At 45.2% G+C, this 18517-nt stretch overlaps 1 protein-coding gene across 1 annotated transcript; it reads left to right on the forward strand.

The window, feature by feature from the left end:
- Nucleotides 1-599: 599 nt before the first annotated feature.
- MINAR1 (membrane integral NOTCH2 associated receptor 1) lies at nucleotides 600-14464 on the forward strand. The gene is made up of 3 exons (XM_019984000.2): nucleotides 600-2950; nucleotides 4873-5127; nucleotides 10119-14464. The coding sequence occupies exons 1-3, from the start codon at nucleotides 650-652 to the stop codon at nucleotides 10314-10316; spliced, it is 2754 nt and encodes a 917-aa protein (XP_019839559.2). The 5' UTR covers nucleotides 600-649; the 3' UTR covers nucleotides 10317-14464.
- Nucleotides 14465-18517: the final 4053 nt, after the last annotated feature.

The following is an 18517-nucleotide window of genomic DNA, read 5'->3' on the forward strand; positions in this document are numbered from 1 at the left end:
TTAATGTAATTTTAATGTTTGTAAAAAATCACTGTATATCGTAACCTGCTTTATTTATGCATTACCCTAATATTCGGATATTTAAGATGTTTTATTTTTCACTATTGTTACCATTATAATGAGCATCTTTTTATGATTGTAACTATTTAAAAGAATATTCTAGGAGGGCATAGTTGATTTGCAATGTTGTGTTTCAGGTGTACAGCAAAGTGAATCAGTTGCACATATACACAGTGAACATTTTTATGCAAAATCAAAGTCATTCTTAATTTCTTTAGGTAGATTCCTTTAGTCATTCATAATTTATTTAGGTAGTTCCCCAGAAAGTTGAAAGCCTTTGCCCAGCATCTAAGTGCTAATCAGTAGGTTAAGATGAAAATCTAGATTTCCCAGTTTCCATGTCCAATGTTCCTTGGAAGGGAATTATGACGTGGTATTTTATAAATATTTTTAAAGCATTTACAACATTTCTAAGTATTAAAAAGTCTTTCCTTGCATTTCTTTATGTGGTTCAGGACCAGCTTGACTTAAAACTCCACTGATGTTTCTAATCCTCTTTTCCCCTCCCTACTATTTTTCCATATTATCAGTCCCACAGAACTGACTTGAAGTTTCCAGTGTCGCCAGCTAGCCTGTAAAATTCTAAGCCATGGAGACCAACCAGGAAACGTCCCTCTTCTTGGTGAAGATCTTGGAGGAATTAGACAGTAAGCAAAATACTGTCTCCTACCAGGACCTCTGCAAATCCCTGTGCGCCCGCTTTGATCTGTCCCAGCTCGCCAAACTGCGAAGCGTGCTCTTCTATACGGCCTGTCTTGACCCCAACTTCCCAGCCACGTTATTCAAAGACAAGATGAAATGCGCTGTAAACAACCAGCAGTCCAAGAAAATCATGGTGGCCGCGGACATCGTGACCATATTCAACCTGATCCAGATGAATGGGGGTGCCGCCAAGGAGAAGCTGCCTGGAGGCCGGCAGAAGATGCGCAAGAAAGATGCCTCTTTTGACTCGTGCCGCTCAGACACGGAGATCTGCAGTGCAGCCGAGTGTGAGCCCCTCAACTGTGAGCTGAGTGACCGGCCTTTCAGCCGGGGCTACCCCACCCGCCAGTCATCCAAGTGCAGAAAGGTGGACTGCAAGGACTGTCCGCAGTTCATTCCTGCCTCTGAACCCAACTTCCTGCTGGGGGTCAGCAAAGATGTGAAAAACCGGGCAGCTTCCCTGGACAGGCTGCAGGCTCTGGCCCCATACTCCGTGGCCAGCCCTCAGCCCTGCGAGATGCAGAGAACCTACTTCCCCATGAACCTCGAGAGCGAGTCCATGTCTGATCAGGACTCCCTGCCTCTCCCCCAGGGCATCAAGCAGACCTTCATCTCCAACGACGAGCCCTTCGTGGTCCAGTCCTGTGTCCAGAAAAGGAACATCTTCAAAGAGGACTTTCACAATCTGATGGCTGTGTCCCCTGGGTTGGCCAGCCCAGCCAACAAGGCTGAGGGTGAGCACAGGAAATCCCAGGGCCGCAAGGAGTCCCACAAGACGCCCTTCCCCCATCACAGCTTTGAGATGCCCTACAGCAGCCAGTACCTGAACCCCGAGTACTCCCCGGTTCCTGACAAGAGGCGGGCAAAGCATGAGAGTTTAGATGACCTTCAAGCCTCCACATATTTTGGGCCCACTCCAGTGATGGGGCCCCAGGAGGCCCGGCGCTGTCCTGGCAAAACAGGCAAGCAGACCCCCTGGCCGGCCAAAAGCTGGAGCCTCAACACCGAAGAAGTTCCTGACTTTGAACGTTCCTTTTTCAACAGAAACCCCTCCGAGGAGAAGCTCCGTTATCCAAATTCCAATAGTCAGACACCCAACTTCCCAACCCCGGACAGATGCCCCGCTTACCTGACACCACAGGATCAACAGCCCATCCTCCCAGTCGGCTACTCAGCAAAGCCCAATGGGCTCAAATCTAAAGAGATTCCATCCCCTGTGGACCTGGAGAAGCCTGAACCAGTCAAAAAGTTTAAAGACAAGAGCATCAGCTGCACCAGTGGGCAGCTGAGCTCAGACACCAGCAGTGTGGGCACCCAGACTGACCTGCACGTTCTGGAGCCCAAAAAAGGCAAGGACCTGTGCACTCCCGGGCAGGGCAAGTACAGTGACCGGCATGCAGTGAAGCATTCCGATGATGATTCGGAGGTGGTCAGTGACGACATCAGCGACATCTTCCGGTTTCTTGACGACATGAGCATCAGTGGCTCAACGGGGGTCATGCAGTCATCCTGCTACAACAGCACGGGGTCCCTATCTCAGCTTCACAAGTCGGACTGTGACAGTTCGCCAGAGCACCACCTCACCAGAATCGCCAATGGGCTCCCCAGCAGCCAAGGGGAGAAGGGCAGCCGGCCAGAAAACAGCCACCACTCAGAAGAGGAGCTGAAGACCAGCGTGTGCAAGCTGGTGCTCAGGATCGGGGAGATTGAACGGAAGCTCGAGTCACTATCGGGTGTGCGTGAGGAGATCTCCCAGGTCCTGGGCAAGCTCAATAAACTAGACCAGAAGATGCAGCAGCCCGAGAAGGTAAGCGTGCAGATAGACCTCAATTCTCTGACCAGTGAGGCTCCATCTGATGAGAGCGCCTCGCCCCGGATGTTCCGTGCCCACAAGGGTGCCCATGGGCCCAAGCTGGAGAATACGGCTGACTGGTGCTGCTCAGATGCCAGTGGGAGCAACAGCGAAAGCCTTCGTGTCCAGGCCTTAAAAAAAAGCCTCTTCACCAGGCCGTCTTCCAGGTCCCTGACAGAGGAGAACAGTGCCACAGAATCCAAGATTGCCAGCATCTCCAACTCACCCAGGGACTGGCGCACCATCACTTACTCCAACCGCATGGGCATCAGTGAGGAGGAGATCAAAGAGCGAGGTCCTGGAGACAGTAAAGACTGGCATCGGAAGTCTAAAGAGGTAATGCCCACTTAAGGTCACGTAACTGGGTGCCAGCTTTGTTGTTTTTCTCAGTGTTTAGTTGCTCAGTCATGTCTGATTCTATTTGGCTCCATGGACTGTAGCCTGCCAGGCTCTTCTGTCTATAGGATTCTCCAGACAAGAATACTGGAGGGGGTTGCCATTCCTTTCTCCAGGGAATCTTCCCAGCCCAGGGATCGAACCTGGGTCTCCGGCATTGCAGGTAGATTCTTTACCTCTATGCCACCAGGGAAGCCCCGACACTGGAAAAGATTGAAGACAAAAAGATAACGGGGTGGCAGAGGATGAGATGGTTGGCTAGCCCCCAGAATTAAGGCCTCTTAATTCAAAAGCCTCTGAAAGCTTCCCAGGGGCTTCTTGCTGGTCTCTGATTTCCCTCCTTTAGTCATCTTTGTGCAGAGTAGATACCAGCTTTTATTTTTAAACTATCTTAGGTATACATATGAACTGCCAGATTAGAACACAAGCAGCTCCTTGGTAGGAGCAGTGGGGGCAAGTGTGGGCAGTGGGTAACTTTCCAGGTCAGAAAAGCTTGCTTGCATTATGTACTCAGTTGTGTCCAACTCTTTGCAACCCTCTGGACTGTAGCCCACCAGGCTCCTCTGTCATGGGATTCTCCAGGCAAGAATATTGGACTGGGTACCTATTCCCTTCTCCAGGGAATCTTCCCAACCCAGGGATTGAACCCATATTTCTTACATCTCCTGCACTGGCAGGCAGGTTCTTTGCCACTGGCACCACCTGGGAAACCCCATAGTGTTTGTATCCATCCCTTTTATAAAGCTTGGAGCTCCTTCTCCTTAGTGGTGTGACTTAGTGATCAGGATAGTCCTCTGCCCTTGAGGAACTCACAGTCCAGTGGAGGAGACAGTCAGACAGACAGACAGGCCATTATAGTTCAGTGGGACAGTGCTGGCTGTGAGCTCCGTACACAGTCTGAAGGGGTCTCATAGGTGGGCACTGACCTGGTCTTGGTGGGTCAGGGAGTGCTTCCTGGAGGAAGTGACATGTGTGTGGAGATCTGAGGGCCTGAAGTTAGAAGGTATCAGAAGGCCTGGGTTATAACAGGGTTCATGGAGAGCAGAGCCCCGGGTTCATAACTAGGGACTGAGAGCATCAGTGATGCCAGCGGTGTCAGGCAGGTTCCTGCCTCCACACTGTGATCCAGACCGTTCCCTGTCTTGGAGGCTGAGCAGATGTTCCTGAAAACCAGTGGAGGCTCTCACCATGTCCTTTCCGACTTGGCTTCCTCCATCCAAAGAAGCAGTGTGTCATCCACGGTTTCGGCCAGTTCCTTGGGGAAAATACCCGTATCTTTTACTCCTCAGGACCAGGTAGAAATTGGTAATAGAAAGAGGGGGCAGGGACTTCCCTGGTGGTCCACTGGTTAAGATTGCGCTTCCAATGCAAGTGGCATGGGTTCGATCCCTGGTTGGGGAGCTAAGATTTTGTCATACCACATAGTGTGGCAGAAATAAAGAAGGAAGGGAAGAAAGAGGGTGCGGCACTGTGCAGTGGTTAAGCAAGGCTTTTCTGAAGCCAGATGCTAAATTTAAATTCCGGCTCCCTGCCATTAGCAGCTGTGCTCCCTGGGGTAAATTACTGAGTCTTTCTGGTCTCCTTTTGCTTACCAGAATAATGTGTGTTAATAGTAGTAGTCATGGCATGAAGATTAGATAAAATCGTCTCTCTCTGGCACAGAAATGTTGGGTCGTATGAGCAGTATTAATGTCGTAAGCTTTTCCTAGTAAATGTCCCCCGGTACAGGCAATCCTATTTGCTCATGAATAACTGCATGTTGCTACCTGAGCAGCACCTAGTGATGAAAAGCTGGGGTCTGCCCAGTGTGACATCTGACCACATCTATGTGGCCTCCCGGACTTCTCTGTGCCCCTCTGCAGGCAGACAGGCAGTACGACATCCCCCCGCAGCACCGCCTGCCCAAGCAGCCCAAGGACGGCTTCCTGGTGGAGCAGGTGTTCAGCCCTCACCCCTACCCCGCCTCTCTCAAGGCCCACATGAAGAGCAACCCTCTGTACACGGACATGCGGCTCACGGAGCTGGCAGAGGTGAAGCGGGGCCAGCCTTCCTGGACCATCGAGGAGTATGCACGCAATTCGGGTGACAAGGGCAAGCTGACAGCCCTGGACCTGCAGGTGAGCCTCTCTGCCCAGGGTGGGGTGAGGTAGGGGAAGCCTGGCCACACCCCGGTGGATGCAGAAATGGATGAAGGATGCCCTAGCCACTCACTCCCTCCCCTTCAGCCCCCTTGGTTCCCACCATGGAACACTGAACATGAATACATCATAAGGCAGAGATGTGTAACCAGGGGATTGCTATGTTGCTTATTGGCTTGTAAACATTTAGCAACAGGAATGCTTCATTGGTGGATTGACCTTGGGCATCAATTTGCTAACGTTGCATTTAAGACTCCGTACCAAGTGCAGATTCTCATGCTTGCTCCTAAGACCTGATCCCAACTGGTTAATGGAACACAAGCCTGATTTCTCCTTCCACATATAGCCCGTGGGATAAGCATGTTTGTGGGAGCCAAGCTATGGATTATGTTTCCGTATGGAGCAGCCCCAGGTAAGCGCCACCCCTGGAAACTCTGTGAATGCAGTTGTGGCTAGAGGGTGTGTTTGCTGTTCCACCACAGGCAGGGCTGGGTTTCGGTCACGCTTGCATCTTGGTGGTTCCATCCACGCTGCGTCTATCTGTGTGTCTGCATCATCTTGGGAGCAGGGAAGCACCTTGCCTTCACCTGCTGGTTAGATCTGTGGGCAGCGAGGTTCATTGTCTTATTGCTGCCAGTCACGTATGTCCAGGTCCCTGAATGTCCCCACCACTTAAAGGGCAGCTGGGGAGATGCTGGTGGAGGCTGGTATGGCAAGGTATCCCTTGACATTGCCTTGCTCTGAAGCCAAGAGTCTGCAGGAGGGGCAGTACGGTGGTGAGAAAAGGAATGTGTTTTCCCACAGTGGAGGTTCTCATCCACTTTGCTGTGCAGCCTGGAACATTCACCTGTTTGAGCTGTGGTCCCCTCACCTGTTAACTCTTCATGATAACTTCTAATTTGTGGTGGTGGTGTGAGACATGAGAAGAATGTATTTCAAGTACCTGGCATTAATCAGGGACTGAAAAGGTATTTAGGCTGATGAAAGGATGCTGAAATCAATCAACTCCGTATGGTGTTTTTTTTTTAATTATTTATAATATATATAATTATTTATAAATGTATTTTTGGCTGTGCTGGGTCCTTGCTGCACAGGCTTTTCTTCAGTTGTGGTGAGTGGGGGTTACTCTCTAGCTGTGGTGTACAGGCTTCTCATCATGGTGGCTTTTCTTGTTGTGGAACCTGAAGTCTAGGGTTTGCAGGTTTCAGTAGTTGAGATGGGTGGGCTTTAGAGCATAGGCTCAATAGTTGTGGCACACAGGCTCAGTTGCTCTGCACACATGGGATCTTCCCGAACCAGGGATTGAACCTACTTCTCCTGCATTAGCAGGTGGATTCTTTGCCATTGAGACACGAGGGAAGCCCCTGTGTGGTGCTTTTTTACCACAGTCTCTCAGTGGCCTGCAGGCAGGAGTGATGATGTTCATCTCAAGCAGGTAAATGAGGAAATCAAGGCCCGAGAAACTCAAGAACTTGCTGCAGGTCCGACAAGTCTGAATTCCTGTCGGACTCTCCAGCAGTAATACTTCTGTTCTTTCATCTTATGTTGCCTCGTCACCATTTCATTTTTCTGGTGATGAGAGTACAGTGGGGCTTCGTGTCACTAAAGTGACCGCAATGACATTGGTTTATGTTGGTCCCTAACTGACAGCAGTTATGGGGAGGAGCATCTCTGGCCAAATCCTGAGAGTCAGGTGGGTGGTACTATCAGGATGACCCTGGAGATATCGTGGCCCCTGTCCCCTCCCGCACCTTATGTCCGCATGCCTGCTGCTTATCATTTGACCCTTCAGGCCACGTCCTCTCCTGTCACCATCCTGCTGGCAAGCAGGCTATATAGGATTCTTTTCTCCTGGAGGTGGTCCTAACACTTTGCTGTGGGCACCACACTGTGCTCTGTGAGTATTAGGATGCCACGAATCAGGGAAGACTTGGAGGTATGAATGGCTCACCTGGAGGAATAATCAGTGTCTCACCAGTATCATGGGATGACCTTGACATGGTCAGATTAACTGAATGAATCATAGATTGAGAAACATCTTTTTAACGTCTGGAAGGCTGAGTCTGAGAGAATTGCTCTTACAGATATATGTGATTTTGAAGTGGCAATATTTATAAGCACAAACGGTGAAATTATAAAAAGTTGAAGATCTTTAGAGAGCTTCAGGTGACATCACTTAAAAAAGCAGAGGATAATATATCTAATCTCACAAAATGTAAGACAGCAAGGAGTTTCATAGCCTTTCGAGGGTGTTTGCAGCAAAGTAGAATAGGTATCGGGAACTTGGTAAAGGCAGAAAGGCACCACCCTCCTTGTTTCCATCACTTTGCAGAGATCCAGGTACTGTCTTAGGGCAGCCTCAGCATCTGGACCATCTTCTTGCTGTCTCTTGGCTTCGAGATATAAATTCACCAGCAATGGCGCCTTGAGGATACGTCAAAGATACCATTTCCATTTCCAGTGTTCAGCAGGTGCAATTGTCAATCAAAGATGCTCCCTGAGTCCCGTGAAACCTTGGCATCACCTCTCTGCTACTGGGTGTCATGAGAGCTTGCAGTTATTGAAAAAACTAATTACAAATAGTTTATTTCACTGACTGAATCGCAGTGCATAAAGCATATCTATTCAGGAAAGGGCTTCCCGGTTGGCTCAATGATAAAGAATCTGCCTGCCAATGCAGGAGACATGGGTTCTATCCCTGGGTTGGGAAGATCCTGTGAAAGAGGAAATGGCAACCTACTCCAGTATTCTTGCCTGGGAAATCCCATGGATGGAGGAGCCTGGCAGGCTACAGTCCATGGGGTCACAAAAGAATGGGACATGCCTTAGTGACTAAACAACTGAATAGACTAGAACAAAGGTTGGCAAACTCTCCTCTAAAGGGCCAGAGAGTAACTACCTTAAGACCCAGAAGTCCTTACAATCTCTGTCATCACAACTGCTCAGTTCAGTTCAGTCTCTCAGTCGTGTCCGACTCTTTGCGACCCAATGGACTGCAGCACCCTAGGCTTCAACTGCTCAGCTCTGCCCATAATAGTCTTGAGCAGCCATGGACAATTTGTGTTAAATAAATGACTGGACATGGTTGTGTTTTGATAAAACATTCTCTTTTGATGCTGCAATTTGAATTTCCTATGATTTTCACGTATCCCTGACTGTTGTTTTTCTTTTCTTTTTTTTTCAGTGATTAAAAAATGTGAGGACCATTCTTAACTTGTACGCTGTACAGAGGCAGGTGTTGGGCTGAATTTAGCTCCTGGGCTGGTGTCTGCTGGCCCCAGTACTAGAAGGCCATTAGCAGCAGGAGAGCAATAGAGATGCCAGAGGGGTCCACGGCGTATGGACTGTCAGCATCCCATCAGGAAGCAGCTGGCGGACTCATGGAAGGATGGGAATGGGAGGAGGGGGCTGTTGGCATCAGTGTAGGTGGGGTTTAAAGCCCAGCAAGCACCCAGGGACCAGCATCGGTGAGAGGCTGATGCTGCCCTTGGATCTGAAGGCCCAGAGATGGGAGCTATTTATGAAACCCACCAGGACCCACAGCTGTGAAAGCAGGTGCCAGATAGAAATGTAGTCCATCAGAGACGGAGCCTGAGGACTGGTGCTCCACCAACTGAACCCACCAGTGTGTATGTTAGTCACTCAGTCATGTTGGACTCTTTGTGGCCCCCATGGACTGTAGCCTGCCAGGCTCCTGTGTCCATGGGATTCTCCAGGCAAGAATACTGGAGTGGGTAGCCATTTCCTTCTCTGGGGATCTTCCTGGCCTAGGGATCGAACCCACATCTCCTGCATTGCAGGCAGATTCTTTACCATCTGAGCCACCAGGGGACCCACCAGGGATGCGTCCATATGGACCAAGACCTGGGGGGACCACAGAAAGGTGGAGAAGAACAGAGAACTGCTCTGGAAGGACAGCTGGAGAATGACTAACGTGGATGAGAAAATCATCAATATTCCAATAACCTAGAACCACTGAGGGTTTTTTTTTTTTTTTTTAAGTTTTGGAAGTATTTGTTTTGTAATCCTCTGTGTGTGTGTGTACATAATTTGTAACACACCCATCTTTATCAACATTGACCAATCTGAGAACATCTTCAAAATGGATATTTTGCTTGTGTTTCAGAGATTTAGGAGACCTCAACTTGGAATTGCAATGTGTTGCCGCTTTTATGTGCCACTCACATTATTAAATGCTTGCTGTAAAATGAGAACACTGCTTCTCTTTATGGAAATAGATTATAGCCATCCATGGAGAACAGGATTCATGGGCAACACAGGTTAAATACGATATTTCTCTCACAGACAATCGTTAATCTCAGGAGGCCAGGAGACAAAATGTCAGGGAGGGGCCTCCCACTGGGGATGCTGCACCTGGCCTGGGGGTGGTCTGCCGACAGTCTGTAGACCTGGCCTTTGAGCAGTGGCCTGACCTGCTCAGACAGATGTTTGAGATGGAAATATTTTATGTTTTGTTTGAGCTGCTTCTGTGGGACATGCCTTTGATTTTTCAGTAGAGGCTTTTTCTGAAGAACTGGGAAGTGAATCAGAGTAATAGAACAGCCTTGCTTCAAACAGCTCTGTTCTTAGGGACTGTAAGTGGAGAATATCTGTCAGTGACCCTCCCTGCTTCCCCGACAGTGAGGCCAGCCTGTTCTTGGCTGTGCGCCCTTGAAGTGTAGACTCTTGCTTATCTCGGCCCTGTTTAGCTTGTCCCCAGAAAACCTCTGGGTTTTCCTGTGTTGAGACCATCATGACCTTTGTAGTAAGAGGGGGAAGGTGCAATCTGGGGTGTGCAGGACACTGAGTCCTTGGTGGTCCATCTCAGGAGGAGCTGGTGGGCAGCTTGGACACCACTGCCAACTGCAGACAGCTTCAAGGTGCTTCAAGCACCAGCTGAGATGCTTCAAGGGTGATGAACCTGTTTACAAATATTCACCATCTTTCTAACATCTTCTCTTCACTTTTAGACTCAAGAATCTTTAAATCCAAACAACTTAGAGTACTGGATGGAAGACATTTATACTCCGGGCTACGACTCGTTGCTAAAACGGAAAGAAGCTGAATTCAGACGAGCCAAGGTCTGCAAGATAGCGGCTCTGATTGCTGCGGCTGCGTGCACAGTCATTCTGGTGATCGTTGTGCCCATCTGCACAATGAAATCATGAGCTGCTGGAGGCGATGTTGCCAATGGCTCGTGACCTCTGACATCTTTCTCTGTAGTCTAAAATCACGTGGCAGGTCAGGCACCACTTGTTAAAACAGGAATCATGGAGGCTTTTCTGCAAATGCTGATGATGGTCTTCGGAAAATATTCATTCTAGAAAGATGTCTACCTACCTATTAGCTTTGACTTAATGACACAGATGAATTTTAAGAAGTGCAATATCTTTTCCTACCGAAAGAATGTAATGGATGACCAGTAGATACAAACTGAATTCCAGGAAAAAAAAAAAAAAAAGGAAGAGGAAGATTAATTGGTTGGATTCTTTCCATTTCATGGTGGAGAATATGCTATAGAGGAGATGGTTAATACATACTTCTTTAAAGGAAAGCTAAGAGAGAGCAATATGAGAAAGAAAAGCCTGGGTTCTCTCTTCCTTAATGTTCCTAGACCATAGCAGGTGAAGTAACAGGGTATGTTTCCATAGGGGGTTACTGTTTACTTCTCTGCTGACTGTAATCAAGGGCTACTGACTTTTCATACTTGCCCTTCTGTCATCATGATGCTCTTTGTTGGAGATCTTCATGGAAACATTCCGGACCTTCTTCCTGGTGCCCAGGGTAGGAAGGTACTGGACTGCCAAGTCAGCCATGGCATAAAGTGACCTCTCTGCTTAATAGGCCAAGGTCTTCAGGCTAGGAGACCTTCCAGTGGCCACCCCAAGCCATGGGAGGGCTGCTCACTAATGATGTATGCTCAACATCTGAAAGTCAAGGTATCCCAAAGGACCTCCCATCCTTGCCTTGGTGTGTGGGTCATCTCCTCCATCTTCTATCTCCTGGTAGTACGGATACTCCACCTTTTACCATGAGTTGATTTTGGAACTTGTCCTTGTGCCTTGAAGAGTAGAGACAATGGCAGAACTTTGACCTTCCAACTATAAACCGTGGTTGCTGTGCACCAATAATACCAGCCATTTCCAATGGCTTTAAAAAGATTTTGAAAGCTTGTCGATAATATGATAAAGGCTCTGAGGTGTTCTCAACTACTCCAGCATCTACTCCATAGTTTCAAATATTTGTCAGCAGTGCAAAAAAATAATTATCTATTTAACCGTTTATCTATCTATATGTCTATCTAAATACCTGATTTTGGTTTATTGTCTTCTCTGTTAATTAACTTGAGAGCAAGATTTCTCCCGTGTAAGGAAGCCATTGTCATTCATGAGAATTTGATCTCAGTTTCCACCTGTTGAATGGTGCTTTGACATGAATGGACAGAAAGAATCCTGTTCAGTGTCAGATCCTAATGTCTTGTTATAGGATAAAGAAAAACAATGGACAAAAACTAGCTACCTTAGTTCTTCTGAAAACAAAGTGGAATATAAATAAACGGTAGTAAGAATCCTGTCACTCCAGTGAAAGAAAAGTGAAATTGTTAATCACTCAGCTACATCCAACTCTGGGATCCCATAGACTCTAGCCCGCCAGGCTCCTCTGTCCATGGAATTCTCCAGGCAAGAATACTGGAGTGGGTGGCCATTCCTTCTCCAGGGGATCTTCCTGACCCAGGGATTGAACCCAGGTCTCCAGCATTGCAGGCAGATTCTTTACTGTCTGAGCCTCCAGGGAAGCCTGATGATAGAATAAATTCCTAAAAGGGAGTTTTGGGAAGCATCTCAGATTTTAAAGCAATAGAAATTCAGCATCCATCCTAAAATCTTCCAAATACTGCTTAGCTTGCTGTGTCTAATTCTCTTGTTCCCCCAAAGGGGAGTCAGAACATTTTGTGTTGTTAATAAATATAGGATGGATGCTCTCATCTGTAGTAAACCTTCGTTTTTAGAGGTCTTCATGTTCTCTATTTATAGTCTCATGTTTATGTATAGATTTTCAGCTAGGTGACTGAAATTTAAGCCTTAGTATGGAAACCTGAGGATTTATAATTGAAAATGAAAAATATATTAATATATATTACTGTCTATTGTCAGAATTTAGTCTTTTGGTGCTCTGTTTTGGGTTGGGCACATTAAATAAGGTTGTTTCTTTCAGCCCAAAGGGGATTCTAGATTAATACCCTCTGGAGTTGTGGGTTCCCAAGTCTCCTCCCAATCTATACCACTCAAGAAAACACCCTAGCCCTGACGCTCTCCCCTTTATCACAGGTTAAGCCATGAGAACAGCAGAGGTAGGTAGGTTGCCAACCTCTTGCCCTGTGATTTGCAGAGAAGTGGAGATGCAGTCACCCAGGCTAAGAAAAATTTGTCAAATCCCATTCGGACTCCTCCATTTGCCAGGTAGGATCACGCCGGATCGACCAAACCACTATGGCCACTGCCCTTGGGTGAGTTTCTTCTTAAAGGGCCCTCTTTGGGCCACGTGCCTAGCTCCTGGGGGAGGGCGTGAGTATAAGCACCCTCCCAACGCATAGAAGTGAAGAATTTTCTCCTACACTTTTCATATCTGGGAAGGTAGTCAAAGAAATTTAGTCTTGCTCTAAGTCCAGCATAGCTTTAAAATTCAGCTCCACTCATTGCTGCATCATGGAAACATCCAGACCTGGTCACCCCCCTGGGAGACCACACAACCATGACCCCCAGGCAAGGGGGTTTCCTCTGGAAAGCGATTGTCCTTAGCTTGGTAGCTCTGAGTCTGGTGTCAAGTTATGCACTTTTGCCATGGCGTGAAGCCTGATGGATGCTTGGAGTCTTGGGGTCTAGAGAATGTGAAGTTCATAGTTGGCTTCTTTCTCTCCATTGATCCCAAGCTTGTTACACTTTCTTTCTCTGGACCTCTAGACTCACTCCAGCTCCTCCATCCCTCTGTTTGCAGAAAGGGTCAAGACCAGAGTCTGGATGGGAATGAAGCATCTACCTATTCCTCTAAAATTTGCCTCTCATCTCCTGCTGCTATGAGCTCCCTGTGGGCGACCTAGGGTCAGGCCTGACTTCTGTAGTAGGCAACAGCCTCTACCACCATATCTGGCATATTCTGATGAAGTACCATTTCTTGTGCCTAAACTGAACATCATTATATTATCAAAATTCACTTCGGTTCTCTTGCATTTTAAAGAAATGAACCATCAGACATTATCAAGGGATTATTTTAAAATTAGATCTCTTTATCCAAATAAAGTCATAATCATCACATCCTCATTTTCAGTCTGAATTTGCTCTGAACATAGCCTTGCAGAGAAGCAAAGAGTATTTCCCAGCTCACAGTTTTCAGATATTTTACGCCAGTACCTTCTTTAAATGGAAAATATAGTAAAGCAAATCATACTTGTATCACCCATTACTAGCTGATCATAAATTGTTAGTATTTTAGGGCATGCAGCTATGTGGTTTGTATCTGCAAGGCTGGCTTAATAGATGTGCTGAAAGTCACTGTTTGGAACCTGCATAAGCTCTGATACCCTTATTGTAATCAAGGCAGTGCTGTCTTTGTTTATAGTTTATCAGTTTAAGAGCACGGCACCTCCTTTTTCTTAAAAAAAGCTCTGCCGAGAATACACAATTCTGTTAAGTCGTATAAAAATGTGTGAACGTTGAAATCCAACCTGTTTCATATTATAACCAGCCTGCAAGAAGATTGTGCTCAATTGTGTGAATACCAAATCAGAGTATACTGTATATTGTACATTGGAAATTTGTATTTAAAGGCAACAATGTTAATAATAGTTGGTATAACAGGGGAAAAGGGTATTCGATATTTATTAATAAGGAGAAATGCAACAAACTTCCTTATTTATGCCTTATGAATAAAGGGGTATGAAATATTAGGTGAAGTTTTATGTGCACGACTCTGAACTTTAGAGTCTAAAGGAGTGGGGATCCTCGAAGGCAGGGACTGTCTTTTCTATGTTTGTTCTAAGCTCTCAGCGCACTCTTGGTGCTTGATCAATGTTATATAATACCAATAACTAAGCACATTTTTAGATCTTTTTTCAAATGGCTTGTGTAAAATTTGGTTAACGTATAATGGTTGGTTTGAAGCTATCATGTAAAATCTGCCTCTCCAAATATAATCGAGAATAAACTGGAAATGATGAAGTAGCATGCTGTGGGGTTTTGTTATATGCATGAATTATAAGCAGTTAATTTCATGCACAAATCATACGTGACTGGCTGGATGCTTTTTCACAAATGGAACACATTCATGTAATTAGCATCCTGATTAAAAAAAAAAAAACAGGACATACAAGCACCCCAGAAACCTCCCTCAAGCCCCCTTCCAGTAAAAATCTCACAAAGAAGAATGACTATCCTGACTTTTTAAAATTAATTTTTATTGGCAATATAGTTGCTTTACAACGTTGTGTTAGTTTCTGCTGTACAGCAGTGACTTAGCTATCCATGTGTGCATGCATGCTAAGTCGATTCAGTCGTGTCAGACTCCTTGTGACATGAAGAATACAGTGGGTTGCATGCCCTCCTCCCAGGGCATCTTCACAACCCAGGGATTGAACCCGTGTCTCTTATATATCCTGCATTGGCAGGCGGTTCTTTACCACTAGTGCCACCTGGGAAGCCCGTATGTATGCATGTATCCCCTCTTATTTGCATTTCCTTCCCATTTAGGTCATCACGGAGCATTGAGTAGAGTTCCCTGTGCTGAACAGTAGATTCTCATTGGTTATCTATTTTATACATAATGTCAGTAGTGTATGTGTGTCAATCCCAGTCTCCTAATTCCTCCCACTACCCCTGTTCCCCTTAATACTCATATATTTGTTCTCTATGTCTGTGTCTCTATTTCTGCTTTGCAAATAAGGTCATCTATACTATTTACCAGGTAGCTTAGTGGTAAAGAGTATGCCTGCCAGTGCAAGAGATATGGGTTCAATCCCTGAGTGGGGAGATCCTCAGAGGTGGAAATGGCCATCCACTCCAGTATTCTTGCCTGGGAAATCCGATGGACAGAGAAACCAGGTAGGCTACAGTCCATGGGGTTGCAGAGAGTTGGATATGACTGAGCACTCATGTGCACGTACACACACACACACACACACACACACACACACTCTTTTTCCAGGGCATATATTAGTTTGTCCTGTTTTCAAGCTTTGTGTGAATGCATTCATACAGTATGTACTCTTGTGTCACTCAACATAATATTGTAAAACAATATCCACGCTGTGGTGTGTGTTTGCAGTTTTCTCCTCCTCATTGCACTAACTGATTGCAAACATAGCACAACTTAGTTATTCATTCTGGACTTCCCAGGTGGCGCTAGTAATAAAGAACACACTTGTCAATGCAGAACACTTAAGAGATGCAGGTTCAGTCCCTGGGGTCGAGAAGATCCACTAGAGGTAGGCATGGAAACCCACTGCAGTATTCTTGTCTGGAGAATCCCATAGATGGAGAAGCTTTGCAGGCTATAGTCCCTTGAGTCACAAAGAGCTGGACACAACTGAAGCGACTTAGTTCTCATAATGTTCATTTATTCATGCTACTGTTGATGGACATTTGCGTAGCTTCCAGTTTGTGGCTATGAATATGCTTGTATGTGTCTTTTGGTGAGTGCTCTTGTTCAGTCGCCAAGTCATGTCCAACTCTTTAAGACCCCATGGACTGCAGCACTCCAGGCTTCCCTGTCCATCACCAATTCCCAGTTTACTCAAACACATGTCCATTGAGTCGGTGATGCCATTCAACCAACTCATCCTGTGTCACCCTCTTCTCCTGCCTTCAATCTTTCCCAGCATCAGGGTCTTTTCAAATGAATCAGTTCTTCGCATCAGGTGGCCAAAGTATTGGAGTTTCAGCTTCAGCATCAGTCCTTCCAATGAATATTCAGGACTGATTTCCTTTAGGATGGACTGGTTGGATCTTCTTTCAGTCCAAAGGACTCTCAAGAATCTTCTCCAACACCACAGTTCAAAAGCATCAATTCTTCATCACTCAGTTTTCTTTGTAGTCCAACTTGCACATCCATGCATGACTACTGGAAAAACCATAGCCTTGACTGGACAGACCTTTGTTGACAAAGTAATGTCTCTGCTTTTTAATATGCTATCTAGGTTGGTCATAACTTTTCTTCCAAGGAGTAAGCGTCTTTTAATTTCATAGTGGCCATCACCATCTTCAGTGATTTTGGAGCCCAATAAAATAAAGTCAGCCACTGTTTCCACTGTTTCCCCGTCTATTTCCCATGAAGTGATGGGACTGGCTGCCATGATCTTAGTTTTCTGAATGTTGAGCTTTAAGCCAACTTTTTCACTCTCCTCTTTCACTTTCATCAAGAGGCTCTTTAGTTCTTCACTTTCTGCCATAAGGGTAGTGTCATCTGCATATCTGAGGTTATTGATATTTCTCCTGGCAATCTTGATTCCAGCTTGCAGTTCATCCAGCCCAGCATTTCTCATGATGTACTCTGCATATAAGTTAAATAAGCAGGGTGACAATATACAGCCTTGATGTACTCCTTTCCCGATTTGGAACCAGTCTGTTGTTCCATGTCTGTTTCTAACTGTTGCTTCCTGATCTGCATACAGATTTCTCAAGAGGCAGGTCAGGTGGTCTGGTATACCAAGGAGTAAAATTGCTGAATCATGAGATGTTCTTATGCTCTGCCAAACACTGCCAGACACCGCCAAAAAGTTTTCCAACACGGTTCTACCAACCTACAGCCCCATCAGCAGTATATGTATAGGAGTTCCAGTTACTTTATATCCTACTGAAAATGGATATTTTCTGTCTCTCATTTGAGCCGTTCTGTTCTGTGTATAGTGGTATCACATTGTGTATTTAGTTTGTGTTTTTATGGTCACTAATAAGACTTGCTATCTTTTTGTGTGTTTATTGACCATTTGGATCTCATATTTTGGAGTGCCTGTCCATATTTTTGCCAGTTTTTGCTCTACTTCTGTCTTTTTTCTTACCAATTTGTAGACATTCTCTGCAAATTCTGGAAATGAGTCATTTGTCATATATACATCACAAATATGATTTTCCATTCTGTGAGCTGCATTTTCTACTCTCTTAATGGTGTCTTTTTGATCAATAGAAGTTCTTTATTTTAATATAGAAATGTATCATTTTCTTCTGTTATGATTGGCAATTTGAGTTCTGTTTGAGAAATCTTTACAGACTCCAATGTCATGAACATGATGTATGCTTTCTTTAAGAAACTTTATTGTTTTATATTTCATGGTCATATCTGTACTCCTTTAAAAAAATTTTTTATTTTATATTGGAGTATAGTTGTTTAACAATTTGATAGTTTCAGGTGTAGAGCAAAGTGATTCAGTTATACATATACATCTATCTATTGTTTTTCAAATTCTTTTCCCATTTAGGTTGTTACAGAATATTGAGCAGAATTCCCTGTGCTATGCAATAGGTGTTTGTTGGTTATTTAATATAGCAGTGTGTACATGTTCATCCCAAACTCCCTAACTATCCCTTCCTTGTGATAACCATGAGTTTGTTCCCTAAGCCTATGAGTCTGTTTCTGTTTTGTAAAATAAGTTCATTGCAATATCATACAATATTTCTCCTTCTCTGTCTCACTTAATTCACTCAGTATGACAATCTCTAGGTCCATCCATAGTGCTGCAAATGGTATTATTAATAATGTATTCCCTTTGGAATTGATATTCATACCTGATATGAGGTCAAGAGTTAAGTTTTTTCCTCCCCATTTGTATATCTATTGATTGATGCCACTTATTAGAAAGATCGTCTTTCCCCTTTGACATTAGTCCATTGAAAGCACATATGGTTTTCTGGACCTTCTATTCTGCTTCATTCATCTAGTCATCTGTTCTTGTGTAACAACATCAACATCATTTTTTTCATCCTGGAGACATTAGGCATTCCTGGCCATGAAGTAAATGAATAATAGCTTACTTTGGCAGAAGTCTGAGCTTGCCAAATCATATAATATCATTGAGAATGGTGAAGAGGTAATTCACCTAGCTTCTTTCATCTCCTTCAGCCACTCATAGATGTCACTGAGTTCCCTGCTAGAGTCATTAAAGAAAACTGATTAAACCTGGGTCACAGCACATTGGAAAAAGCAATTAATATCTTGACACCTAAACACCGAAAGAAGTCTCTGATGAAATCTTGGAGAATATTAGAGTAATTATACCATGCTGGGTATAAGTGCTTTTTTAGTTTTACAATAAAATATGAATTAAGATCCACAAATCCAAAGTTTGCATATAGACAGACTGGACCTGGATTGAATTTTGCTA

Source organism: Bos indicus, chromosome 21 (genome assembly GCF_029378745.1).
Source record: "Bos indicus isolate NIAB-ARS_2022 breed Sahiwal x Tharparkar chromosome 21, NIAB-ARS_B.indTharparkar_mat_pri_1.0, whole genome shotgun sequence".
NCBI lineage: Eukaryota > Metazoa > Chordata > Mammalia > Artiodactyla > Bovidae > Bos > Bos indicus.

Coding starts and splice junctions, on each gene's coding strand:
- MINAR1 (XM_019984000.2), top strand. CDS start 650: ATGGAGACCAACCAGGAAACGTCCCTCTTCTTGGTGAAGATCTTGGAG. Junction 2,951..4,872: donor GGCATCGGAAGTCTAAAGAG/GTAATGCCCACT, acceptor GCCCCTCTGCAG/GCAGACAGGCAGTACGACAT. Junction 5,128..10,118: donor TGACAGCCCTGGACCTGCAG/GTGAGCCTCTCT, acceptor CTTCACTTTTAG/ACTCAAGAATCTTTAAATCC.